Below are 26,494 nucleotides of genomic sequence, written 5' to 3'. Positions count from 1 at the left end.
CTGTGCTGAAGCAGGGAGCACAGCTCCTAACTTCCCGAGCAGTGCGTGCCATGCATCCTGCTGCCAGCAGCCAGATATGGGGCAGGAACTCCCCACTGCTGTGCCGAACAGACTGCCTGAGGCTAGCCCTCACAGCTTGGGAGACCCCTGGGACTTGGAGCTCCGGCTGATGGCCGAGCTCCTTGGCCTGATCTCTCTCTGGCTGTTGTGTGGAGGCAGGGCACAAAGGCACAGGGCCATGGGCTGTGTCCCTGCTGGTTGACGTGCCCTAGCCACTCTGCAGTGCAAGCCGCGCTTCCCTTGTGTGGCAGTGAGGAGAGACAGCGGGTCCCTCAGTGGCGCAGGATTAACCCTGGACTGGGATGTGCCCTGGTGTCTGCCTGCTGTGGGAATATGGCCCTTTGCAGGCAATCTCTGCATCTCTCCAGGAGACAACTGTGCTCAGGCACTGGGATCTGTCCTGACTGCGGGGCGAGCGTCCCAGCCTGCAGCTCCATGGCAGTATTCACCAGGCGCCAGCCCCTCTTAGCAGGTGTTACAGGAGATCACAGCCCACATCTTGCTGTGGGAGTGGGGGTGGGGAGAGCCTGAGGCTCTGTCTGTCCTTGCTGGGAATGGAGCTGAGCAAACGCTCCTGTCTGCCTCTGTCCCCCGCTGGAAAGAGGCAGCAGAATGTCACCACCAAGGTAATGGTCTATTTTTAGCCCCTAGTTCAACCTCTGTGCTCCTTCCTTTGCTTTCTGCTCTGCAGCTGCCAAGGTGCTGCTGATTGTGGGCGGGGGAAGGGGGGTTGTCAGCTCAGTGCTGGCTGCTCTGACGCCAGCCAGGGCTCAGCCAAGTGGCTGGTCTCCAGGCAGCCCCGAGGGAGAACGTGGAACCCTTAACCTTTACTCTGAGTCCGCGTCATCCCCCTGCTGTCGCTCACAGAGTGGGGAATTCTCGGGGCTTGGGTCTGAGGGTGCTGTGAGGAGGAGGAAGTTGCCCCCTACCTGGGGCAGAGTCGGCTGGGTCTTGTGAGCCTTCCCTGAAAGCATTGGCTAAGCAGAGTTTGCATGCAGGGGGAGTGTGTGCCCTGGATCCCGAGCCTGGAGCCCAATGAAGAGCATGCTAGGGGGCGTGACATGGGCCATGCTGTGGGCTGTGAAGGCCAGCAGGTCTGCCACGGCCCTTGGCATCTCTTCGAGGGACACGGCCCCAAGAGCTATCCTGGGCTGGGGCTCCAGCAAGTTCTGCCCAGGCCCTGCCAGCCCCTGGAGGGGCCTGTTCCTCCAGGGCCCAGATCCTGCCAGCCCCTGGAGGGGCTGTGTTGGTGAATCTCCAGCAGATCCCTCCTAACACTGGGGAGACAGCTAAGGGATCCTGGGATGTCAGTGCTGTTGGACCCAGAGGCGGGCTGCCGCCTCCTCTCTGAGGTGTGGTTTGTTTCTGCCCTCCCAGGACGATATCCTGTCCTTCGAGCCCGACAAACAGGCCGTGTACCAGCAGGTTTACCGGCCCGTCTACTTCCAGCTGGTGGACGTGCTGCTGCACAAAGCCCAGTTCCCCTCCGACGAGGAGTATGGGTTCTGGTCCTCGGATGAGAAGGAGCAGTTCCGGATCTACAGGTAGGCTGGGGCCGTGCCATGGGGGGTGCCAATGCCCCTCCCTGCCTGGAATCGTTTCCCCTGGGGGTGACGGGAGGAGAGCATGCTGTTCTGTGCCCCTAGGGGCAGTGTGCATAACAGGCAGCGGATGGCATGGGATAACCGCCTGTCTGGCAGGGTGGCCTGACCTCTCCAGGAAATGCAGAGCCCCCGGGGGATCCCTGTGGATGGTCAGTGGACACTTTGCTTCCTCGGGGAGGAGTGCAGCGTGAACCTCTCTGGGGGCACGAATGGCTCTCTTGGGGAAGGGGCTGCGGGGGTGGATGGGGTTTGGAGCTGACCTTGGGGTGCTGACGGCTCAGAGCGCCTCCCGAAGCGGCTGGGAGATGGTAGAGCAGTCTGTGACAGGAGGGGCAGTGCTCAGCCGTGTGATTCAGATGGGTGGAGGCACTGCCCCCCTTCTGCCCTGCCAGAGACCCAGAGGGCAGAGCTCTTTGGGTGCGGGGCGCTGCCAACAAAGTGCCGGGGGAAGGTGGGCAGCGCTCGGTGACTCCCATGGAGGCTTCTCTCCCCTAGGGTGGACATCTCCGACACCCTGATGTACGTGTACGAGATGCTGGGAGCGGAGCTGCTGAGCAGCCTCTATGACAAGTTGGGCCGCCTCCTCACCAACACAGAGCAGCCATCCTCGTGGCAGGTAAGCAAGGAGCCGCACTGGCCCCTGGGGCCTGGGTCCCCCTCTTTGGGCAGGGCTTGGCACAGGAAGGGAGAACAAAAATACCAGCCTGCGTGGGGACCGAACAGCCGAAGCCATTACCCCCGGGTGTGTGCTGGGGGGCATGTGCCCGGTGCCTCGTCTACAGGCTCACCATAAACTAGTTAGGCTGCATCGGGGCCGGGCCAAGCCAGCTCCGGTGCTGCGGCATGGGAGCTGAGGGAGGGCCAGGGCGCTGCTGTGCGCTCATCCACATGTATCTCCTCCCAGTCAGCCCGCGAGCTCTGTCAATCGCACCTCCTTCATCACTGTCAGCCGGTGGGAGTGCTGATTCGCAGCCCAGCCACTGCCAGCACTCAGCAGCTGATGGCTGCAGCCTCCCTGGGCGGGCTGCCCCTGCAGCCGGACTGTGTCCCACCTACCCGTCTGGTCAGTTTCCATCCGGAGGGACTGCGGGCAAGTGGCCAGGCCCCTGCTCGGGCATACAACAGCGATATGGAGCGAGCAATGGCTCTGAATCACGCACCCAGGGTAGAGGCTCTGGGGGCCCAGCCCTGCCCTCAGTTACCATGTTTCTGTACTGATGGACACAATGTAGACATTGTCAGGGGTCAGAGCACCCTAGAGGCTGGAGCAGCTGGGAAGGGGGTAGTGGGGCTTTTGGCTTGTGGGGTCAGCTGGCTGTTTCTGCTAAAGGGGTGTTGCCACTGACGGTCCCATCTCTCCAGGGTTGACTATGTGCCCTAATGTAGTGAGAAGGTTAGTGTGTAGGTGGGCGCCAAGGGAAATCAGCATGGCCCACCTACACACTAACCTTCTCACTACATAAGGGCACATAGTCAACCCTGGAGAGATGGGACCGTCGGTGGCAACACCCCTTTAGCAGAAACAGCCAGCTGACCCCACAAGCCAAGAGGGCAGCGTTCTTCCTTGGGAGAACACCGGGGACTCTGCTTTTCACAGCCTAGCAGCCCTGCAGCCCCCTTCTAGCCCGGCCCTGGGTTCCCCTTCCCCCCACAGCTCTGCTGGTGCCTCTCTCTCCCTGTGCGCAGCCCCTGCTAGCCCAGCCCTGGGCTCCCCCACAACTCTGCCAGTGCCCCTCACTCCAGACCCACAGTCTCCTGCTAGCTCAGCCCTGGGCTCCCTGTTCTCCCCCACCTCACTTGCAGGCAGTGAAACCAGGAGTCCTTTTGCCCATGTGGGTAACTGTTTAACCCTCTGGCTGAAATTCACTCACCAAGCCCCAGCAGCGTGCAAAGGAGCTGGAAGGTGCTGCAGATCTCAGCACAGGACTGGAACCTGAGCAGCTGGAACCTGGGTGGGGTGCTCCTAGGGGTGGAACAGGGCTCTGACTCGGTGTGTGTGTCTGCCCCCGGTAGCACACGGAAGCCTTACTCTACGGGTTCCAGTCCATCGCAGAGACCATAGACGTGAACTACTCTGACGTCGTGCCGGGTCTGATTGGCCTCATCCCCCGGATCAGTATCAGCAACGTGCAGCTGGCCGACACTGTCATGTTCACCATCGGTGAGATGTCTGGAGGGGAGGTGCGCTCGCCGGGGGCTAGGGGAGGGAGGGCGCCCTGCAGAGGAGCTGACCCCTTCCCTCTTCTCCTACTTCCAGGCTCCAGCTGCTAGGCCCTGCTTCCTCCTCCCCATTGGCAGCACTTCATGGTGCAGCCGCTCACGGCATTGTGCCTTGAGAGCCACAAGCCACTGGCTGCAGGGCCAGGCCTTCTGCTGCCTTGACACTGAGTGTCTTCCCCTGCCCGCCCCCGCCCTGCCCACCTGCCTTTCTGGGGAGCCGGGCTGGGGTCTGGCAGGACTCTCCTGGGGAAAGAGGCTGTAGGCTGTTGCAGTGAGAGGCACAGAATGGGATGAGTGGCCTGCGGCATGGTGGCACCGCTCTGCAGTCTGACCCTGCCTCCCATCCGCTGTGCGCAGGGGCCCTGTCCGAGTGGCTGGCTGACCACCCCGTCATGATCAACAACGTGCTGCCCCTGGTGCTCCAGGCCTTGGGCAACCCAGAACTCTCCATCTCCAGCGTCTCCACCCTGAAGAAGATCTGCCGGGAGTGCAAGTACGACCTGCCCCCCTACGCCGCCAACATCGTTGCTGTGTCCCAGGTAAGGCAACGATGGTGTGGCCCGGCAGTGAAGGGGAGCCTGGAGCACGCGGTCATGGAGCCTGTCCTTGTTCTCCTGGGCCAGACCAGAGTCTGGGGGCAGGGAGGGGGGTGGGGCTGCCCAGCATAGGCCCATGTACCCTGCACTGGCCCAAGGGTGCAAGGGCAGCATCGGGCTAGGGAGCAGAAGTGGACAGCGGAGTAGTACTGGGGAGACGACTTGCCAGGCCACTGAGCCAGTGACACCAGCGAGGGGGGCTGGACTGCACTGAATTCAGCCTGGGCCTGGTGGTGCTGCATTCGGTGGGGACTGTTCTCCACGCCACGAGGAGGGGCCCTGCCCACCCAGAGGGCTGCTTCCTGAGCCCTGAAGGAGGCACCTATCAGGGAAGCCCAGCACTTCTTAAGCTGCCTGCTGAGCTCCCTTCTGCAGTGCCGCTGTGGGGTGTTCCCTGGGGCCTGCTCGGTGCCAGAGATCAGCCGCTCTGTGCATTAAAGATCTAGGAGCAAAGAGTGGGTTCGTTTGCTCCTTGTCCAGCCTTATGCCCTGCCCAGCTCTTCCAGGGCTGCCTTGGGGCTACCGCTGTGCCCTACCTGTGAGCAGAAAATGGCAGGTAGAGGTCAGGAGCTCACAGGAGCCCCGTCCTGGCTGTTAGAAACCAAGGAAGGCCCTGCCCCTAGAGCCCAGGGCTCACTCCGCCCTGGCGCTGCGGGGCCGACACTCAGAGCACAGACTGGTGCACACCTAGCATCAGCACGTCCCCTCCGGGAGAGCTGTGAGACGGGGGGGGCGGCTTGAGTTGTCCAGCCACGTAACTGGGCCACAGCACGGGGTCAGGTGCAGCGGGAAAGCTCTGAGCGCCCAGATCGGCTGCTGACCTTCCTCTGGGACTTGGACTGATAGGGCCAGCAGGTGCGAGTCCCTGGGGCTCCAGAGCTTGGCCCGGTTCAGCCCCACAGCCAGGGCCAGGGTAAATTGTTTTGGGTCTGGTGGGAGACTTTGGTCAGGTGCAGAGCAGGTTCTGTGCACTCCTGCGGGGCCTGCAGCTGGTCTGGTCTGGTCGACAAGCCGGTGTTCAGGTGGCACCAAGGGAAGCGCGGGTTTTGGCCCTGCAATCCTGCTGTGCTCTGACCCAACCCTGGGGCTCCCCAGCACCCGTCACTGCACAGGGGAACGGAATCGGCTGGAGAGCCCCTGTCCTGGCTCAGGAGGCTCTGCTGGGGAAAGAGGGATGGATTTAATTCCTCCTCCTCCTGCTGGTTGTGAGGGGGCCCCAGCAGCGCTCGGGTGCATGGAGAGCCACGCGCCGTTCCTGTCTGCCAGGCGGCACAGAGTTGAATTTGCTCAGCAGTTGTAGCTTGCCCTCCCGAGATTCAGTCTCTCTCTCTCTCCCTTTCAGGACGTGTTAATGAAGCAGATCCACAAGGTAAGGCATGCTCCTTCCCCTCTTCGGTAGTGCCACCAGGCTCACCCAGGGGCCCTGCTCCCATGGCACAGCTCAGCATCCTGGCAAGGCAGAGAAGGACAGAGACCTGGATGGGGAAAGCCCAAGGCAGTCGTGGGAAAGCATGGTCCACAGGGCGACCTTACGGTTGCCTCGGTGGCACAGCTCTTGTCTCCAGGCTGCCTCCCTAGCTTGACCTGGAAGCAAACGGCATTGCAGAAAGGGACTCGGTGTGACACAGGAGCCAGCCTGGAATGGGCCTCACAGTTCCCCTGACCTTAGCGTCTGTGATGGCTCCCTGCCACTCTGGGGGCTGCCCACCAGTCACCCCCGGCAAGAGGGGATGGCAGGTCTCTACCTCTGTCCAGACAGGAACCTCTCCACCTAGCCCATTCAGCGGGAGGGGATCCTTTCAAGCAGGCAGGCAGAGGGCAGATGTCAGCCCAGAGATGAGTTAGCAGAGGCAGGTGGCAGCCAGAGCGCGATTGTTGTTGTTTGGGACATGGCTGTCCCTCTACCCAGCTCGGGGCAGGCACCCCTAGCATATCTTGTCAGTGCTGGGCCTCTCAGTCCCGGCAGGGTGCTGCAGCACACCAGAGTGCCCTGGCCTCTCCCCTGGCCCAGAGCTCTTACAAAGTGCTGGCCACAGTGTGTGCTCAGGGCAGGGGCTTGAAGGTGACAGGCTGGGCCATGACCTGTCCCCCAAATCTTCTCCCCAGACCAGTCAGTGCATGTGGCTGATGCAGGCTCTGGGCTTCCTGCTCTCGGCGCTGCAAGTGGAGGAGATCCTGAAGAACCTGCATTCTCTCATCACTCCCTACATCCAGCAGCTGGAGAAGCTGGCTGACGAAACAGTGAGTCCCCAGCCCCTGGGGTTCCTCCTCTCTGGCCAGTTCTGCTGCTGCCCTTAGCCCTGCCCGGCCCCACTCCCAGCTTGGCTGGCCGAGGCTCCCTTTGGAGGGAGGAGCTGCTGAACAAAAGGTGCTTTTCCTCCCAGCATAGCCCCCCGTCAGACCCAGAGATGCGGAGCCCTCGCCATGGGGTGCAGGTTGCCTTTGCTGCCCCCATGGATCTGCAAGCCTCCATCCTCTGCACCAGAGACTCCCTGGGCTCTCATGGGCAGCAGTTCCCTGGCCCCTCGGGGTCGTGTCATGGGGCAGACTGGTGCCAGACAGGCTGCGTGTTAGCTCTGCCACCTGGCCTGGCTCACAGCAAGTGTCCGTGACGGCTCTCTCCCCCCCTCCTGCTGCTGCCAACAGCTGGGACTTTGCTCCATCCAGGGGAAGTACACGGGGCTCCCTGAAGTCACTGGGGCTCCTCAGCTGGGAGTTGTGCTGGTAGGAGGGTGTGGTGGGGTGAAGGTGGGGGGTGCATTGGCCCTTGACCAGGTGTGGGGAGTGACTTGGGTGGGGCTGTCTGCGGGAATCCCAGTGCGGTTCTGGGCTGGGAGAGGCTCTGTCCCATGTGTGGGCAGCCTGGGGCTGATGGCTTTGCTTCCCCTGCCCAGCCCAACCCCTCCAACAAACTGGCCATCATCCACATCCTGGGCCTGCTCTCCAACCTCTTCACCACGCTGGACATCAGCCACCATGACGACGACCACGAGAGCACAGAGGTCAAGAAGCTGCCCATGCCGCAGGGACCCAACCCGGTAGGTGCAGCAGATGTTAGGCTCCAACGCTTCCCCACCCTCCCTTAGTGACAGGCTCTGAGCAAAGGGCAGCCCTGCTGGGGCTGTCTCACTGTCACCTTCACCAGCCTATGGAGCAGCTGGCCTGCAGCCCATCCAGAGCCACCCCTGCAGGCTGGCTGCGTGAGGCTGGTACAGCCAGGCAATGGAGAGGTAGCTAATGCAGGTCATGTCTTGTTGATGATGGTGCTGGGAATCCAGCTGCGCTGCTTTCCTCGCCTCTCCTGCCTTGCTGAGCGCAGTGGGCTTTAGTAGGATCCTTGGTGGCTGCTCTGGCTGGTGGCTGCATTGTGGGTTGCCCATCTGGTGGGGGAGACGTCTGTCTGGTGTGGAGGAGGGAAGGGTGTTGCAGTCTCTGAATGCGCAAGGGTTTGAGTCTGGGCCTTGTTTAACACCCACCATCCACACAAATCCCAGAAGTGAGCAGAGCCCTGTCCGTGACAGGGGACTCCGGTAGGGCAGCTGGGTGCGGTATAGCCGAGTGACTGGGCTGTTCCCTCTCCTCCCTGCAGGTGGTGGTGGTTCTGCAGCAAGTCTTCCAGCTCATCCAGAAGGTTCTGAGCAAGTGGCTGAACGATGCCCAGGTGGTGGAGGTAACTGGCACCTGCTGGGTCAGACTGATGTGCCGCAGTGCAGCCTCACCCAGAGAGGGCAGTCCGATCGGCAGGGATGGGCAGGGCGCTGGGTGACACCACCGGCCACCTGCTGTGGGCAGAGCCTTTCTGTTCTGCAGATTGAGGGGCACCGGCAGAGCTGGGGGAACCCTGGGCAGGGATAGCAGGGGGCTGCGGATCGGGAGTTGCTGGCAGAGCTGGAGGAGGGGGGGCCAAGGCTGGGATAGCAAGGGCTGCAGGTTGGGAGTGAGGGGCATCAGCAGAGCTGTGTGTGGGAGCCCAGGGCTGGGATAGCAGGGGTTGTGGGTCGGGAGTGAGGGGCACCGGATGGGCTGGGATAGCAGGAGCTTTGGGTTGGGAGTGAGGGGCACCGGATGAGCTGTGGGGAGCCCAGGGCTGGAATAGCAGGGGCTGCGGGTCGGGAGTGAGGGGCACTGGCAGAGCTGTGTGTGGGGAGCCCAAGGCTGGGATAGCAAGGGCTGTGGGTCGGGAGTGAGGGGCACCGGATGGGCTGGGATAGCAGGGGCTGTGGGTCGGGAGTGAGGGGCACCGGATGGGCTGGGATAGCAGGGGCTGTGGGTCGGGAGTGAAGGGCACCGGATGAGCTGTGGGGAGCCCAGGGCCGGAATAGCAAGGGCTGTGGGTCGGGAGTGAGGGGCACCGGATGAGCTGTGGGGAGCCCAGGGCTGGAATAGCAAGGGTTGCGGGTCGGGAGTGAGGGGCACCGGATGGGCTGGGATAGCAGGAGCTGTGGGTTGGGAGTGAGGGGCACCGGATGAGCTGTGGGGAGCCCAGGGCTGGAATAGCAGAGGCTGTGGGTCAGAGTGAGGGGCACTGGCAGAGCTGTGTGTGGGGAGCCCAGGGCTGGAATAGCAGAGGCTGTGGGTCGGGAGTGAGGGGCACCAGATGAGCAGTGGGGAGCCCAGGACTGGGATACTGGGTGGAGGGAGGGAGGTGCATTGCCAATTAAGTTAATCTGCACAATGCAATATGCTTCTCGGTCTGGCTAGTCTCTGAGCCCGTAATGCTGGCTCCTTCCCTCCCACTGGACCTGTTCTGCCCTGCGTGGTGCTGGGTGTGTGCTTTGAAGTGTGATTCACAAGGCCCCTCCTGTCTCTGCAGTCCGTCTGCGCCATCTTTGAGAAGTCCGTGAAGACCCTGCTTGATGACTTTGCCCCCATGGTTCCCCAGCTGTGTGAGATGCTGGGTCAGATGTACAGCACCATCCCCCAAGCGTCTGCGCTGGACCTCACTCGGCAGGTACATGTCAGTGCTGCCTGGCCACAGCGTGTGCCAGGCACTGGGATTTCAGATCTGGGGCCAGAACCCCACTTGCTGTTTTTGCTGGCTTGGCCTGTTCGCTTCTCGCCAGTTGCCTCTCTTGCTCCTGCTGCACGAGGGCATCCCACGCAGGCCTTATGATCCAGCCGTGCTGCTGGGGCTGATCCCCTGACCTAGGAGAGCAGTCTGTGTTGTAGAGGTGACCCCACAGCTGCTCCCTTGGCCTCCAGCTCCCTGTAAGCGGGGAAGGGCAGGGGTGTCTCTGCCCGTCCAGCCTGGAAGCAGGCAGGGCATTGCTTTGCGTGCTGGGCTAGAGCGCTTGCTGCTGGTGTGCCCCTGCAGTGCGCGTGCTGGGGACAAAGCAAGGCCTGCAGCTGGGCTTGCTGCTCTGTCTAGACTCCCTGCAGCCCTGGGTGGCTCACAGGCCACCCATAGCTTCCATTCCTCTCTCTCTTCCAGCTGGTTCACATCTTTGCTCACGAGCCTGCCCACTTCCCTCCCATCAAAGCCCTCTTCCTGCTCGTCACCTCCGTCACACTCACCCTCTTCCAGCAAGGTACGTGTACGAACTCTCCCTCCTGCTGGGGGCCTGGTCAGCCTGTTACATGCATGGGCTCTCGGGTGTCTTCCCAGAAATGGCCATTTTCAGTCCTAGCCGAGCTCACGGGGCCCCCTCTGCTCCTGGGAGGCGGGTCCCTTCCCCTCCGGCCCAGTGGAAGTGACAGACGTCTCCTCCCCCCAGTACAGAACTGTGAGTTCGGCTCACAGCCCAGCCCCACGCAAGCTGCTGAGAGCACATCCCTGGGGGCTGGTGTACGTTGCAGGAAAGCAGAGCCTCAGTCCAGGGTTGGTGGTGCCCTGCAGTGGGGAGCGGCCCTGCTGGCAGTTCTAGCCGTGCCTGGGCTGCTTTCATGGGACGTGTAGTGCTGGCTGGCATCAAAGGGTTAATGTAAAGCTGGTATTGGGGTGGTTCTCACAGGCCAGTGGCGTTCTAGTCACCCCGGCATCCAGCAGGTGCAGGAGGAGACAGGGACATCCCTCTTCAAAGCTCCTGCTCCCCTTCCATGGGCCAACCCCAGAGCCTGGATTCCTTAGGGGCAGGGTCGCCCCCGACTCAGCCCGGAGCTGAGCTCTCAGGAGTTCTGTTCCCCTGGGGTGTGGTGGAGCTAGGAGCTCTGGAGCAGCTCTCTCTCACTGGGGGCACCGGGTGCACGGGCCCCCTGGCCTCTCGGACCATGTCAGCTGTGCTTGGGTTTGGGGACATGCAGCCAGCCCTGCACTGGGGCGAGGCAAGGGCCCTCCCCGGCGTGGTGTGTCCCGAGCCCAAGGGGGCTTGCTGGGGTGAGGGGCCTGTGCTAATGATGTAGTTCTGGGTCTCTGTCAAAACGGCTGGGCCTGCTCCCCTGGAAGTCTGTGCAGAACTCTGCTTATGTCAGTGGGAGCAGCTTTGGGGGGGGGGGGGGGGCGTGGCGTGTCTATGTCCAGTAGAAGCTCTTGGCCCAGGGCAGCGATGGTCCTGGCTCTGAGGAGCGGTGGGTAGAGAGCCTCACTCGTTTCAAAGGGCTGGGAAATGAGCACGGTCCAAAGCTGCCGAACCAGCACCAGGGGAGACCTCCTGCCCGAGTGCAGCTCAGCACCCCCTGGCCACAGGGGCTTCACCCCCTTCAGGAGCTGGGGACCCTGTTCTGTGGCAAACAGCCCTGAGCCGAGCAAGTGGATTCTGTGTGCGCGTGCTGGCCGGGCCTGCACAGGGAGCTGGACTGAATGCCTGACCTGTGTTAGCTGAGAGAGGCTTGTGTAGAATCAGAGGCCAGGTGGCCGTGCCGTGGAGTTCTCGAAGCTGAGAGCGCAAGCACAGAAGGGAGGCGGGGAGCTGGCTCTCGGCTTCCTGCACACAGAGCGGATCGCAAAGCCAGCCGAGCGTCTGGGGAGCAGGGCCGGGGAGGGTGGCTGTGCCGGAGAATCCGGTGACTCGGGAGCCTGAGCCCCCTCCTGGCCTGTTGAGCACTTGCTGAGGTTTGTCATTTATTTGCAGTTATTTTTCAGGACTGAATGGTTTTGCAGACGTCCGTTCAGTCCCCCAATGCAAACGCTCTAATTCTCCTCGTGGAGATGGTGCCCAGCTAGTGCCCCCGCTCCTCCTCCACTCCTCCTCCTCTCCAAGACACGAAGAGCTCCTCCTGGGCGCTTGGCCGCAGTCCCTGGGGGCTTCGGACCCTTTCTTTTGCGGTTTCTTTTTGTTCTTGGGTTCTCCAGTTTCATGATTTTTGTATGTTTTGTTTCTTTAACTTGCTTCAAGCTGCTCATGTCCCCCCTCCTCCCCCCTCGCACCCCTCCCCTGTCCCCCCACACTCCTGTTTTCACTTGTAAATTCTTTCCGTATCACATAACTATATGATGTTGAGTTGCTGTTTGTATGATTTTCTCTTAAGTTACATCTTTATTATATTTTTAGGGCCCAGGGATCATCCTGATATTGTTGATTCATTTATGCAACTCCTGGCACAGGTGTGTTTTAGTTTCTTATTCATTCACTTTCTGTTCTCTCTCTTTCTCTTATTTAATTCAATTTAAACCTATTTTTAGCTTTCTGTTGACAACGTTTTTTTCCTTTTAGTTGAATATCGAGTTTCTCCATCTGTTTCCGTGGAAGTTGAAAACAAAACATTCTCCTTTAGTTCTGGGTTTGCGCCATCCCCCAGGCAGTGCCCTGCTCTGCAGGAGCCTTGGAGCTGCCGCCTCCCGGCGAAATGCTGGGGGGGGCGGCCGGAGCCGGGACGGGATACCTCGTGCTGCTCCGAGCTCAGACTTGTTCTCAAGAAAACTAGAGCGTGTTCCACTCCTCCAGCTGCCTCTCTGCCACGTGGGAGGTCCTCTGGAGCCGAGTCCAGCCTAGCTAGATGGCTCTCTTGTTGGGAGTAGCGACCCCAGCCATTGCAGCGTGGCCCCAAACTGCCCTTTAGCGAGGCAGTCTCCCTCTAAGCCTGCAGGGGGAGCAGCATCTGGGGTTCAGTCTGGAGCCATCGGGTGACGGGAGCGAGATGTCTGTGGTGGCAGCTGGGCGCCAGCCTGTCTGCCCCGTGGGTCCAGGGAGCCTCTTCTGCCGCCTGGCGTCCGGCTCGGGGAGAGCCCTGCACTCGTCCTGTGCCGCCCACCCGCAGCCTGCTCTCACGCTGGGGCACTGGCTCGGGGATGCTGAGACCCGAGCACAGGGTGGTGCTGGAAATGCAGTTTCTGAGGGCAGGCCCTGAAGCCGCATGGGGGATGCTGCCTGGCTCTTTGGCACGGGAGCAGATGGGGCGGAGTCAGGGCGGTCTGTCCCAGGGACGGCAGAGTTGGTGTCTGCAGGTCTCTGACACAACATGTGCTGGCCGACCCTCTTCAGATCTCTGGGCTCGGTGCCTTTCTCTTGGCTGCTGAGTCTCGAGGTGAGGGCAGGCTCCCGCCCGCCGGAGGCTGGGCCACGCAGGGCTTTGAGAGCTCTGGCCCTGCCGCGTGGCAGCGTGAAAGGCCTGCTTCGCCAGAGGCAGCACCGGCTGCCGTCACAAGGGGCACTGTCCGAGCCAGCCCAGCTGTCAGAGCACCCGTGGTTTGGAGGGGCTGGAGCGCAGCGCTGCGTGGAGGCAGGGGTCTGTGTTATGCTGGTGTGTATATACACCTCTCGGGGAGACAGAACGCTGGCACCTCGCCCCACCCAAAGGGAACCTCTGACACCCTCAGCAGGAGCAGGGCAGCCTCTGGGCGCAATGCTGTGTGCAGCTCCCACTTCCCAGGACAGGGGGACCTCTCACCAGGGCCTGGAATTGGCCTGGGCCTCGCCCTCATGGTGGGTTTGAAGAAGCCCCACCAAGGAGCTGGCACGCTGCTCTCCTCAGTAACAAAATGGCCAGGCCTTTGATGTGTGCCTGCACTGCCAGGAGCTGGGCCGGGCCTCTCCGGACTGACGGGTGGAGCAGCCTCCTGACTGGGTCGGCTGGAGCCCAGCCTCCGGGCCCTACAGACATGGTGGCCATGGGCTGGCCTAGGCAGTCGGTGGGGTAAGGTTGGGCTGGACGCAGTTGCGATGAGCGGGCCCCATGGCCCGCTGCGACACAAGCTGAGTCGTGTGTGGGTCCAGCCTGGCTGGCTCACTTGCCGTGGCCATGTCCGCCATTGGGAGCGGATCGAGACGGCACCTGCTGCTCCAGGAGAGCCAGGCTGGTCAGCGAGTCACAACCCCTAGCCCCCAGGCCAGGGCTGCCAGGCTCCAGTGTGTGGTGCCCGGGACCCGCCCTCTGTGGGGAATGCTGGCACCAGCTGCTTCCTCCAGTCTGATGTTCTTACAGGTGCTCTGTCTGCCTGCACAGTGATGCACCAGCGCATGTGTCTGGGCCCCACAAACCCGCGTGGCTGGAGCACACACTGCAGTGGGCTGCAGATACAGGTACGTCTGTCCTGCGCTGCTGCTCACTGAGCTCCGCTCCCTCCTCCTGCGCTCTCCAGCATAGAACAATACAAGCCCAGTCACCACTTGGCTTTTGTTTTCCAGCTGTGCGGCACCTCCCAGCCTCTGCCCTAGCTGCTGTACCCTGCAGCCAGCAAGAGCACTGGGCAGCCGGGGCCTGGGATCTCGAGTGCAGCGTGGAGGGGAGTGGGGTGGGGGCCTTGTGCTAGAGCTTCAGCCAGCGCCCTTGTGCCTCTGAAATGTGCCCAGTTCGTTCAAGTGCAGAACTGGCTGGTGCTGGAACGGGGCAGTTAGTGCGGGGGGCGTCCTGGCAGCCCTCCTGAGCTCTTCCTAGCATTCCCGGCTACCAGTTTCCTGCCAACTTCCTGCCCGCCCTGGCTTTCCCCTGTAGATTGTCCAGCTGCCCCCTCTAGTGAGTGGAGCTGGCAAGGGAGTGGGCGGTGAATTATCTTGCATTTCACAGATTCACTTTGCCTGACATTGGTGTAATGAAAACTAATATATAAATGTGGTGTTTTGAAACTCAGCCTTCTGACCCCAGCCTACTTCTACCCACCTGACGCGAGAGGGACTTCCCAGGGGCTGGTCACTTCCCACTGAAATCCATAACAGTCATGAGACTATTGCGGTGTCTTGAAAATGTTGAGTCTCCTCTGAGCCCTCCCAAGCTGCCGTGACCCCTCCTCTGTGCAGGGATGCAGCAAAGGCGCAGCCTGGCTCCTCCGCCCATCCTGGATAATGCCACACCCGCTGACCTCCCAAGGCTGGAAAGAGCAGATTTCTCTGGGCATTGCCCCCGCCCCACCAGAACTTGGTGGATGCCCATGCGCCCAGCCTTCCTGCCCCCAGGAGCACTGCTGGCAGCTGGCACAGTGTCTATTTCTCCTGGGAACATCTCTCTCCTGCCTGCCCCAGCATCTCTGTCTGTGGAGGGAAGGACTCCGCATCAGGGGTGGCTGTTAGGGTCAGGTGGGAGATGCAGCGACTGCACCCCACCCCTCCCAAAGCCAGCCTCTGCCTCAGCATCTGTTGGATGCTCATCATCCCCCTGCCCTTCCTCGCCCCTCTCTGGCAGCCCCATGCAGCCTCTCCATGGGGCACAGCGTTTCTCCGCCACAGGTTACAGCTGAAGGCCACGTGTTTTAATGCAGTCTCCCAAGCCCTTCCGGCTTGTCCTAGCCGTAGCGGCCACCACTTCTCTGGCCACCTCTTTCTCTACACAGACTCTGAGGAATTGCCTCGTGCAGAGGAAGGCAAAATCTCCTCCTCCTGAGGACTCTGATTCCAGGAGCTGGTCTGACGACGTGGGCCTGGACGGGCCTCACTCACCACATCCAAGTGCAGCTGATTTCTGACGGAGAATCCACCGTTGCCCAGGCACTTTGGTCCAGCAGTTAATCACCTTCCCCATTCAAAACCTGGGCCTGATCTCTGACTGAATTTGTCTGGCTTCAGCTTCCAGCCCTGGGTCCTTGGCCAGCCTTTCTCTGCTTGGTTCAAGAGCCCTTCAGTACTTGGGATTTTCTCCCCAGGAAGGTACCTGCAGATAGTTGTCAGGTCAACTCTCGGCCTTTGTTTTGATAAACTGAACAGACGGAGCTCTTTAAATCTCTCACTGTCAGGCATTTCCTCCAGCCCTCCAAACAATTTTGTGGCTCTTTCCTGCACCCTCTTCAGTTTTTCCACATCCTTTTAAAAATGTGGCTCCCGGTGCAGGATGCAGTGTGCCAATGTGAGTCTTGCCATTGCGGCGTACAGAGCTGTAATCCCCGCCCTACTCCCACTCCCTGCTCTTCTGTGGCTTTATCCCTTTGTGCCACGGCAGGGCACTGGGAGCTCCTATTGAGTGGCTTGTCTGCTATGACCACTGGATCCTGCTTTCCAGGATATCGCCCCAGGCTGCAAGGGCGGCAGGCATTCCTTGTTCTCTGATGGATGATTTTGCATTCGGCTTGGTTCCCTGGGCCCAGCTTGTCGAGCCATCCGGTTTGCTCCATATGACTGTCCTGTCCTCATTACTTAACATGCTGCCAGACTTCGTGCCACCCAGAGATCTTCTCAGCAGTGATTCTGTGTTTACTTCCAGGCCACTGACGATGGTGTCAGGCCTCGAGCTGGTTCCTGGGGGACTCCACTAGAAACACCCCATTTGATGAGTTCTGTCAGCCAGCCAATTCTTTTCTTTAAGAACATGACAACATGAGAATGGCCAGACTGGGTCAGGCCAGTGGTCCAGTTAGCCCAATATCCCGTCTTCCGACGGGCTGATGCCAGGTGCCCCAGAGGGAAGGAACAGAGCTGGGCAGTGATCCATCCCCTGTCGCCCATTCCCAGCTTCTGGCAGTCATTTATTTAGTATGTATAAATCTAGTTTATATTTATTTATTTTTTTCACTTTCTTATACTAACCCAAACATTCTAGGTGCCAGCCTATAGGAGCACTACACACCAGAAGTGAGAGAGCAGCAGATTCATGAAACCTTGGGTTCCCGCATGTTTCCAGAACATGGATTTTTATGGCACGTGTTGGGGAGGAGAAAGAGAAGTTAACTAGTTCTTAACCCATTTATCATGTGCTTTCTTGAAGGTGTGTAGTGCTAGTTTTTAATCCGAATTTCATGCCAAACGTCTACAAAAGTCAAAATGTTCCATCTGTGCACTCACCTTCATCAGCCGGACTTGTGGTCTCAGCAAAGAATGGAATCCAATTTGTGTAGCGGAGCCTGCTTTCCATAAAGCCGTGCAGGCTGGCATTGATTACATCCCCATTCTTTATCAATTGAACCCAGGCCTGCTTTTCTATTATTCTGCTTGGGACTGGGGTCTCCTCCCAACCTGAGCAAGCCTCTGGCCATGTCTGCCATGTGCTTTATAAAGTCCAGAAGCACTTGTGCCTCCAGACCAATGTGGATGCCTTGAGCCCGAAGCCACCCAGAGTGTTTGGGTTTCTGGCTGAGGGCTCTGCCTCCCGCTCAGACTCAGCGGGTGCACGTGGGAGCGGTTGCTCCGACACCAGCATGGGGCCCCCCTGCCTCCTTTGCATTATGCTGGCCCTGTGGGACACAGATCAGACTCCCCTCCCCTTAGCCCCTAGTCTGGAGAAGGAGTAGAGGCCATGTTTTTCATTGTCTGGGCAGCCCTCATTCCCACTGGCTCTGTCTCAGCAGAGCCGTCTGTCAGCAGCAGGAAGAAGCGCACTCTTGCTCCTTCCCAAGCTTTGAGCTGCCTGGGGGCCCGGTTCCTGGTGCAGCAGAGCCCCTCCTTCCATTCAGCAGTGCCTCCAAGGCCCCGGGCATGTTCCAGGCCTGCCTTTCCTGTCCACATGTGTCAGCAGGCCAGGGGCTCAGGACTGTGCTGCAGGTGAGGCCCCTCCAGGCCTTCCTCCTCTCTGGCCTGGTGGTGCTCTCCGTCCTAGTCTGTCAGTCTCTGGGATGGGGGCTGCTGGGGAGTCATGTGACGTCCAGGAAGCCTCACCCAGAATCCCAGCGGATGCCAGCCTGCCCAAAGGGGACAGGACTGGGGCGTGAGCTCCCAGAGAGAGTCCAGAGGGCCCCAGCCCCTTTGCACTTTCTCCACCACACTTGATTCAAACAGGATGTCGCAGTTGGGCAGCAGTGCCTGTTACTGCCTGGGCAGCCCCAAGAGCTTCTTCCTTGGCACCCAGGCTCTCCACATCTCCGCCCAAGTAGAGCGCACCCATTGGACCTGGCTGGCCCCCTACGTCCGTGGGAAGCTGGATCTAGGCAGATTGGAGGAGCAGAATATCCCTTCGCTCAGCTGAATCCTGCAACCCTCGGCAATGCTGCTCCATGTGGGGCCTCCGTCCCAGCTCAGCAAGCAGCTCCTGGTGCGCCCACCACAGCTGGCGGACACACACCTTCCTCTTCCATTGCTTGGGGCTTGGGCAGACCTTTCCCAGGTAGGTCAGAGGGTACTGACTGGGGGTAACTCTCATTGCCTTCCCCAACCCTTGGCCCTGCTGGGCCATGGCCTCGTCTCCGGGGACTCCCCTCTGTCAGGAGCCATGCTGCAATGGGAGGTGGAGCTAATGAACTTACGGGGCTGGAGGTTGACTGCCTGCTCCCATCTCTCAGCTGATCCCTGAGAGAGAGAAGGCATTTCACACAAGCCATCGGCAGCCTGGCTGCTCTTTCCATGGCATGAGACTCAAAGCGTTTGTCCTTACGGGTGTGGTGATTTCCCCAAGCTGGGTTTAGTAGGGGGCCCAGCTACGGGGCTCTGTAGGAACTGCTGCTGCCTTGGAGCTCAGCTACAGAGCCCATCTGGGCAGCTGCTCATGTCTCAGGCCCGCTTGCAAGGGCCTGTCGAGAAGTGGAGTTTCAGTTTGGCCCCTTGTGTTCTCACCACGGCTCCTGTGAGCCTCCTAGAAACACTTCTCCATCTCCACCCACAGAGCAGCTACCTCTGAGCAAGGAGCCCTTCCTGGAGGGGCCCCTGCCCGGGTGAGCTTCCCAGCTCCCACCGGCTTGTCCCCTCAAGAGCTGGCTGCTCCCTCTTTGTGCCCTACCCCATCCTCCAAAGGGAGCAGCTCTGCCTCATTTGACAAGCCAGGCCTGTGGCCACTGCACTAAGGGACAGCGAGACCAAGGCTCTATTCTCTGTGCAAAGTGCCCCCAGAGCCCTCTCCTGGACTCGGCTTGCTCCCATCGGCCTTGCCCTGAGGAGGACAGAGTCTCCTATGGCCACAGCTGTGAAACTGCTCCCCAGGCCTCTGGCTGCAGCCTGCCTGCCTTCCTCCCCTGTTCTACTGCGTGCTGCTCCACTCTCTTCCGGGCCTGCACCCTTCCAGAGTGTCCCTCTTTGCCTGGCTCTTCTCTGGGGCTTTGGGCGCCAGCATGGTCTGAAAGGTACATCTACACACACCTCCTGGGTCAGCTGATTTGGGCTCAGGCTGTGGAGCTGTACAATGGCTGTGCAGATGGTCGGGCGCAGGCTGGAACGTGGGGGCTGGGACCACATGAAGGGGGTGTACCGCACGGGATGTGCATGGATAGTGCGCCTACATACAAGGAATATGATGGATCATCCAAATGTTACACTGAGCTGTCTCCCGTGGCATTATGGTACATGGCTGAGGTGGAGGCAGGGAAGTCAGCTGCCCCAAACCAGTGCAGAGAAATCTAGTTCCAGCAGCAGGCTGCGCGGCTTGATTTATAGCACACCTGTGCTGTGGGCCCACAGACCGGGTAGATGGCTCTCATTCCTCGGGCCTGTGTCACTGGCCAACTCCCGTAGTGCCCAAGAGGTCAGTCTTCGCAGAGTGAGACGCTGGTCACAGCAGCAGGTCATGCAGGCGGGGAGCTGCCCGTCAGCAGAGGCTGATGTCCCAAATTGATGAGAACAGCTGCAGCGACACTATGCTAGAAATGGGGGGTCTCAGTGCTCACGCTTCAGAGCACAAAACTTCCATGCCATCCTACAGAGAGGTGCAACTTCCTGCAAACACGGGCCGTTGGCCTGTCACGTAGGGATGTCGGGCCAGCCAGCCCGCTGCTCTGATGTGGGGAGAGCCCTGTGCAGTCACCACAGCTGCTCTAGGGGAAGGGTCAGAGAACTATTTTATTTATTTTTTACGGTAGACATCCCAGCCTTTCCCACTGCCCTGTGAGCAGACGGGGCTGCTGGCTGCCATGGGGCATGGAGAGCTGCGTCCTGTTTGTCTATACACACCTGCATAATCAGACCCCCCCGTCACAGCTGTAGAACCAGCCCTGTTTATGAGGCGCACAGCTCCTGGCTGGCCTGTCACTCAGCTGGCTCAGGCCTGGTGACGCGCTGCAGATCCTGAGGCCAGGGTAGAGCTTGTGAGAAGGGCAGGGGGCAGTCTGTTGGGATCGCGGGTGGTGGGCTGCTTGCCAGCCTGCAGCATGCTGAGGGGCTGGCATGATCCAGGGCAATGGGAATCGGGCAGCGGCAGGTGTCTAGGTCTGCGGCTGCCCCAGTAGCTGGGCACGCTGCTCAGCGAGAGGCTGGTGAAAGGCCTGCCGGCGCAGAAGCCAGTTTCCCGGTTGGTGTTTGTCACTGGTAGCTTGCCCCTACCCTCCGGCTATGTGCACAGGGCGTGGGTCCTGTCTGCTGGCCAGTGTTTCTCTGGGCATCGAGAGCTGCAGCTGCTCGGTGACCAGGCTGGGAAGGATGGTCCGCTGCGCTGTCCGTGGTGCTGGTGGGCCGCGCTGGGCACTAGCCAGGCCAGCAGAGTGTATCCTCCAGGCTCCCTTGCAGGCTGTGGAAACGGCATACGAAGCTGCCCCTCTGCCCGGCCAGTCCCTCCTACCGTGGGAGGGCTCTGGGATCAGGGAAGTCCTTGGCTTTCTTCCGCTGGGCAGAGGCTCTGCCCTAGAGAGGGCTGGGCCCACGCCAGAGCAGCTTGGTTTGAATCCCTCCATTTCCCGTTAACTGGCGACAGAAATCCCCTGCCTCTTCTCTGAAGGCCCGTGTCTCGGCGAGGGTGTCACAAGCCACCTGGCTGGAGGTAGCCTGGCGTGCCAGGGCGTAGGGCACCTCTCCCATCAAGGGGGGTGGCTGAACAGCAAACATCTGAGCCTGCCAGTCAGCAGAAGGCCGAAGCTCCTCACGCTACAGAGCCGCTTGCTAGTCGGGAGATGCCAAGCAGCCTAGAGCTGCTTCCCCTTCTCCAGGCCCCCCCTTGATCTCTGCCCCCCAGAACCAAGGTGTAAGGGGGTGACATGTTCAGACCTGGTGGCCTGGAAGCAGGGCTGTTACTCTGACCCGGTAAACCCCGTTAGCCCCACAAGGGGAAACCCCTCTCTTCGTAAGGAAAGGGGTGGCCAAAACCTGAGTGTTTCTACCGCCCCTGCTGAGCCGGGCTCTGCTCAGCCCTGGCAGCGTCCCTCTGCCGCGGTGGGAAGAGACAAGCTCCGTCCGCGTCCGTGTGCCAGCAGTGTGCACGGAACAGCCGTGGCCGCTGGCCGCAGAGTCCCAGGGCCTAGGGGAGCACCGGGATGGGCTCGATGGGTGTTTTCTGGGGGAAATGGGTTTTCCCCTTTCTGCTGTGGGAAAGATGCTCTTCAGACTGGCTGCACCAGGTAAGTGTGTGCCCAGTGATGGGGCAGTGGTGAGCTCTGGGTTCGCTCTGTCCGCTGGCTCTGCAGAGCGGGTTATTGTGGCTGTGTGTCTGCTTTGCAGGCTCTCAAAAGGAAGCCCGACCTGTTCCTGTGCAGCACCCTGGACGTCCAAGCGGTGTTCCAGTGTGGTGAGTAGCCCTGGCAGCCAGGACCGTGGCAACCAGCCCCAAACCCTCTGGGGAACTGCCACCCCCTTGTGGGGAGACTGCAGAGGGCCGGGGTAGGCGTGGGGGGTGTCCTGGGGAGGAGGGGTGGCTCTTCTGGCTGCTAACCCCAATGGTTTCTGCCCCTCAGGTGTCCTCTCCCTGAAGTTCCCTGAGGCCTTGACCGTCAAAGCCTCCTGTGGCTTTTTTGTGAGTGTTGTGGCTTCTCTCTCTGGCTGGTGCTGGTCGTGTGGCTGCACTACAGGGGCCTGCTTCGGGGGAGCTGTTCCCCTGGGGCTCCCAGGCCGACAGGCCCCATCCCTGGGTATGGAGGAGGAAGGCTTAGATGACCAGGGCTCCTCTCCTGCTGCAGCTCTGGGACTTGGTGCCCTGACCCTAGCTGGGTCCCCTGCACCCTGGGGTTGGGTGCCGTAACCAGCTGGGCCCTGCCGTGCAATGTTCTGTGCCCCTCCCCTGTGGCTCTGCAGGCACCGGGTGTCCTGCTCCTTTGGGCCCTGGGGCTTCTCTGGGTTCTGCTCCAAATTCACTGACCCTGCTACGGAGGAGGGGCTAGAGGTGATGGGCTTGGGGGCTCCTAGGCAAGTGACCGCCCTGTGCCCTGGGGTGGGGGAATGGCGGCTCTCCGGGCCCACTGCTTGGGTGCTGCCTGAAGGGCTGGTCTCTGGGGCTGAGCTGAACTCCCCCTGTCCTGTTGCAGACGGAGCTGCTGCCTCGGTGTGGAGAAGTCCCCCCTGTGGGGCAGGTGGTACATGAGCATGGCAAGCTGCTGCTGCAGGCTGTGCTGGAGGTAAGGGGGCAGGCCCTGGAGATGGGGGAGGGGCAGGGTTTGGGCCAGGGCCCCGGGGGGCACAGCAGGAGTTGGGGGGCAGACCCTGGGGCACGTATTATCTGCCAACGTAGCTTCCCCTCAGCAGGCCTTGGCCAAGCGTTGAGTCCTCCCTGCGTGGACCTGTGCCGGGTGGGTCTTCCCACAGGCGGGTCTGCACTGTCCCTGGCAGCTGCTTGCGCCCTGGGCAGTGCGTTGTTGGTGCTGCTACGTCAGGGCTCCCCCCAGGAGCGGGGGCTCCGAAAATCGGGCCCTTGGCTGGTGCTGCCAGGCCAGCGCTCCTCTGGCACGCGCTCAGCAGGGTCTGTGCTTCGCAGGGCGTCGGGGGCCAGGCCTCCCGCAGCCTGATGGATCACTTTGCAGAGATCCTCTTCACCCTGAGCAAGCACTGCTTCAGCTACCTGAGCGTCTGGATGAAGGAGGCCATGCAGCAGGAGGGCTTCCCCTCGGCCCGCGTCAGCCCGGAGCAGAAGGACACCTTCAGCCAGCAGATCCTTAGGTGGGGCTGACCTGAGGAGCTCACAGCCCAGGCTGATCCCAGAGGGGAGACGCCCCTTACAGGAGCAAACCTCTTTCCCCCCCGCCCCCCAAGCTCTGCATGCCAGCTGGCCCTGCCTGGGGAGCCCCCCTGGCTCTATGTGCTATCCAGCCCTGCAAAGGGAGCCACTGGCCCCACAAGGAGTGCCCCCCCCCGGCTCTGTGTGCTATCCAGCCCCGCAAGGGGAACCCCTGCCCCCCCCAGCTCTGCACACCTGCTGGCCCCACAAGGGGAGCCCCCCGGCTCTGTGTGCTATCCAGCCCCGCAAGGGGAGCCCCTGCCCCCCCCCAGCTCTGCACACCAGCCGGCCCCACAAGGGGAGCCCCCCCGGCTCTGTGTGCTATCCTGCCCTGCAAGGGGAGCCCCTGCCCCCCCAGCTCTGCACACCAGCCGGCCCCACAAGGGGAGCCCCCCCGGCTCTGTGTGCTATCCAGCCCCGCAAGGGGAGCCCCTGCCCCCCCAGCTCTACACACCAGCCGGCCCCGCTAGGGGCGCCCCCAGCTTCGCATGCTGCCGCTGCCGGCTCTCCCGTGCTGCTGGTCCCTTGGGCAGCGGGCTGGCTGTGGGCCAGGGGCGAGCATTGGCAGAGTCTGTCCCTTGTGTCTGGCTCACGCGTGTCCCTGTCTCCGTGTTAGCAGAGAGCGCGTGAACAAGAGGCGCGTGAAGGAGATGGTGAAGGAGTTCACCCTGCTGTGCCGGGGACTGCATGGCACGGAATACACAGCCGACTACTGAGAGCCCCGCCAGGAGAGCAGACGGACCGCCCAGGCCAGCTCTTCCCCGCACGGCAGCCCCCGTCCTCCCCGCCCCACTGCAATCGGCTCGTAGAATAACCCTCCACCTAGAAGTAACCCGCTCCGGACGCTGCTCAGCTACAACCCTCTGTTCCCCAGCATGCTCCCCCCGGCAGGGGCTGGGAGCGGGCAGCAGCAGCTGCAGGACATGGCGGGGAGGCTGGACAGACGGACCTGGCACAGTGACTGCCCTTGCTGTGGCTTGGCTGCCAGCCCTTCCCGTGGGCAGCCATGCGCTGGAGTCCCTGCAGGAGGCTGCCCCCTCGCGTGTCCATGGTGGTGACCGTCCCGCACCAGGGGGCCTTGCCCTCTGGCCGTGTGTATATGGTTGGGGGGAGCCCTGCACCTAATTATAGTCAGGATATTTCTATGCTGCGGCCGTGCTTCTTCTGCTGTGCCTGGGGGAACCCCCCAGAGCCTCCCCTCTCCGTGCGGCCTTGGTACTCCTCTGCACATGGCCAGCAGGGGCCACTCAGGCTGCAACCCAGGGGGAGAGGAGCTCAGCATGCAGGGGTGCTGGGAGCTCCTGTCTGCCAGGGGTTTGGCTAGTTGTTTTGTGCAGCAGCCCCCTTGCCCGGCTGCTCTCTGAACAGGCTCTGGGCCCTGGGAGCCCAGGGCAAAGAGTGGCCAAGGGGAGCCGGCGTGAGGCTGGCACGGATGGGTGGAGAGGCTTTGCCCTAGCTGCGGCTTGGGAGCCCTGGCTAGCTGCCCGAGGGGAAGCACCAGGCCAGGCGAGCTGGTGGGTGTGCTGCAGGCACTGGCCTGAGCACAGAGCCAGTAGTCAATGCATCTAACTGCAGCTCGGCGCTAGCCAAAGTGGCCTGCAGCAGAGCAGGCCAAGGCTTGTGTGCCTGTCCGTCTGGTCTGGTGAGGGGGGGGCTCTCACAGGGGCCAGGGCTGGAGTGTGTCTATGGCCCAGCAACGCCCAGGTCCCGGAGAGCCCTTCTCTTCACAACTGCCCTGCGGCCCCTCTCAGCAGGGGAAGGGGCTGCCGCAGAACCGGCCCAACTTTCAGGGGCTCCTTGGATCGCCCAGCTGATGGACCCAGCTACGTGTCCGCCCTGTGACCTGGAGTGGGCAGGGCCCTTCATCCTTAGGGCTGCAGGCTCACCTGGTCTGCACCAATGCAAGCCCCAGAGTGAGCGAGAGCAGCTGCTTCTACGTCTCAGCTGGCCACGCCTCCTGCCCCCAAGGCTTGAAACTCAGCTGGGCAGCCTGGCCCAGCCCCTGGCCCTTCTTTTGCTTAGCGGGGTTAGGGGTGGCTCTGGGCCTGGCACAAGCAGGGTGGAAACAGCCCCCGCGTGCTGCCAGTTTGCGCTCTCATTTGGGACCCTGCCTGGTTCATCCCAGTCTCACTGGCTTCTCTCCAGCCTGTTAGTGGGGGGCCACGTGGATTTCTCAAGCGGGTCGGAGAGAGGCTGCCCCATGGCATGGGGCCAGGTTTAATTTCCCCTACCGTACTTAGTTTGCTACTGTGTGATACTGTTGCATCAACCTTGTAGGTTTCCTTTGATATGGGGCAAAGGCTGGAGCTGATGCATCTCCCCACTGCCCCCCCAGGTGTGGGGCAGCCCAGTGCCTGGGCCTGGTGGCTCCCTGCCCCTCATGCCTTGTCCTTAGCAGTGGATCAGTGGGGTGGAGTGCAGCAGGATGTGCTGGTGAGGAAAGGCGCACACTGGGCAGGGCATGTTGAGACCCAGTCTGGGAGGCAGGGCCCGAGCCTGGCCCAGACTGGTGCAGGAATAGCCAAGGCAGCCCCTCCCGGACCTATTAGAGCCACCCTAGCCCCAGCCCCAATGGCGGCTGAGAGGGGCAGAGGTGCAAGCTGCTTTTCCAGTGCTGTGGGGCCAGGCTGCCCCTTGCTGCTGCCACCAGGGCCCTGCTGGGAGTTGGCTCCCAGTCACCCCAGGGTGTGGATGGCTGATGTGCCCGCTGCTTCCTGCACCATGCACCCTGGGGCTGCAGGAGGGAGGTATGGGAACAGCCCCAGCTTGAGGGCAGCAGGCTCCAGCTCCTGGCAGCCTTTCCAGGCTAGGCGGGGGAGCACCAGATGACAGTAGGAGCAGCGGGTGTCCTGCACCTCCCTCCCTCCCTCGCAGCCTGCCTCAGTCGTGTCTGGCGTCCTGTGGGTCAGCAGGCCTGGCAGGGAGTGGGTCAGCCCCCCCCCTGCTGCCCATGTCATGGACAGGCTGGGGCGAGCCCTGCCCCGCTGGTGCCCATTCCTCAGGAGGAGCTGCCAGGGCGGTGGCCGGCTCAGTGGCAAGCTCCAGCCATCACGGCGCCACCCCCAGTCAGCCCCCAAAACCCTGGAGCTGGAGGGTGGGTCTGTAGAGTGTGATCCCAGCTCTGCTGGTTCCCCTCAACCCTGACCCATAGCCCCTGCTCACGTCCCATTGCACCAGGCATTGTGCCCCTGTGGTGGCTGGGGGGGGTGTTTGTGGGTGCAGGGCCATCCCTGTGGGGTGAGCCCCACATCTTTTATCCTCCAGGTTCCAGTAGCTCCTCCTCCCATCCCTTTGCAACACCTTCCTGGGCCAGCCCCCTACTGGGGCTAGGCCCTTTGGTCCCACCTGGGACTGCAGCCTCCAGCAAGCCAGGCTCTCTCGGGGTCCCCTCACGCGGGTGCCCCCCCCCAATGTCCCCTGATCTCTCACCTGCAGTGACTCTGTGAAGCCGGCACAGGCTCAGCGCCATCAAGCTGCGTCTTTCCCCATCCAGGGGGCTCAGGCTGCTCTTTGTCCCCCCTCCTCCAGCCACCCCCTAACCAGCTAACCGGGGCCCGCGCTCCTTGCCCTTCCACGTGCTAGAACAGGCTGGTTCCCCCAAAGGGCTGGGCGGCCAGGTCACTGGGGCGAAGTTCTGCAGTGTCCAGGCTCGAGGCAAGCTCACACCTGGCCCTGGGCAGCACATGGGACGCAGACACGCATTACTCATCCTACTCCCCCAGTGCCCCCCGCAATGAGCTGGAAGTGAGCGAGGACACCGCTGTGCAGGTTAGCTGGGACCAGTGAGGCTAGAGCGCAAGGCAGAGAGCCCTGCCCCAGCCGCGGGGAGCGGATTCCTGCCCTGGGAAGTGTTTGCGTTGGACCCAGTTCCCAGGGCTCGGGCTGCGCAGTGGGGCCATTGCAGTGTAGGGAGTGACGCTTTGCCTGGAGCCTGAGCACTGGGAG

The 26,494-nt window shown here is 61.6% G+C and overlaps 1 protein-coding gene across 2 annotated transcripts in view; it reads left to right on the top strand.

The window, feature by feature from the left end:
• The window catches only part of IPO13 (importin 13), a 67,160-nt gene extending 43,466 nt beyond the window's left edge, over positions 1-23,694 (top strand). The window contains exons 5-20 of one of the 2 annotated variants that reach the window (XM_048862083.2): positions 1,438-1,604; positions 2,160-2,280; positions 3,678-3,825; positions 4,242-4,423; positions 5,823-5,849; positions 6,587-6,721; positions 7,375-7,518; positions 8,070-8,150; positions 9,294-9,431; positions 9,912-10,008; positions 11,908-11,960; positions 21,064-21,130; positions 21,297-21,355; positions 21,864-21,953; positions 22,310-22,491; positions 23,169-23,694. In XM_048862083.2, the coding sequence (XP_048718040.2) occupies positions 1,438-1,604; positions 2,160-2,280; positions 3,678-3,825; positions 4,242-4,423; positions 5,823-5,849; positions 6,587-6,721; positions 7,375-7,518; positions 8,070-8,150; positions 9,294-9,431; positions 9,912-10,008; positions 11,908-11,960; positions 21,064-21,130; positions 21,297-21,355; positions 21,864-21,953; positions 22,310-22,491; positions 23,169-23,265 (1,788 nt within the window). In that variant the 3' untranslated portion in view covers positions 23,266-23,694. Of the gene's footprint in view, positions 1-1,437; positions 1,605-2,159; positions 2,281-3,677; positions 3,826-4,241; positions 4,424-5,822; positions 5,850-6,586; positions 6,722-7,374; positions 7,519-8,069; positions 8,151-9,293; positions 9,432-9,911; positions 10,009-11,907; positions 11,961-21,063; positions 21,131-21,296; positions 21,356-21,863; positions 21,954-22,309; positions 22,492-23,165 lie in introns of both variants that reach the window. The other variant, XM_048862082.2, reaches the window with a different exon arrangement.
• Positions 23,695-26,494: the final 2,800 nt, after the last annotated feature.

Source organism: Caretta caretta, chromosome 8 (genome assembly GCF_965140235.1).
Source record: "Caretta caretta isolate rCarCar2 chromosome 8, rCarCar1.hap1, whole genome shotgun sequence".
NCBI lineage: Eukaryota > Metazoa > Chordata > Testudines > Cheloniidae > Caretta > Caretta caretta.
Note: the sequence above shows the minus strand (reverse complement) of the source record. Positions and strands in the feature narration are given on the sequence as shown.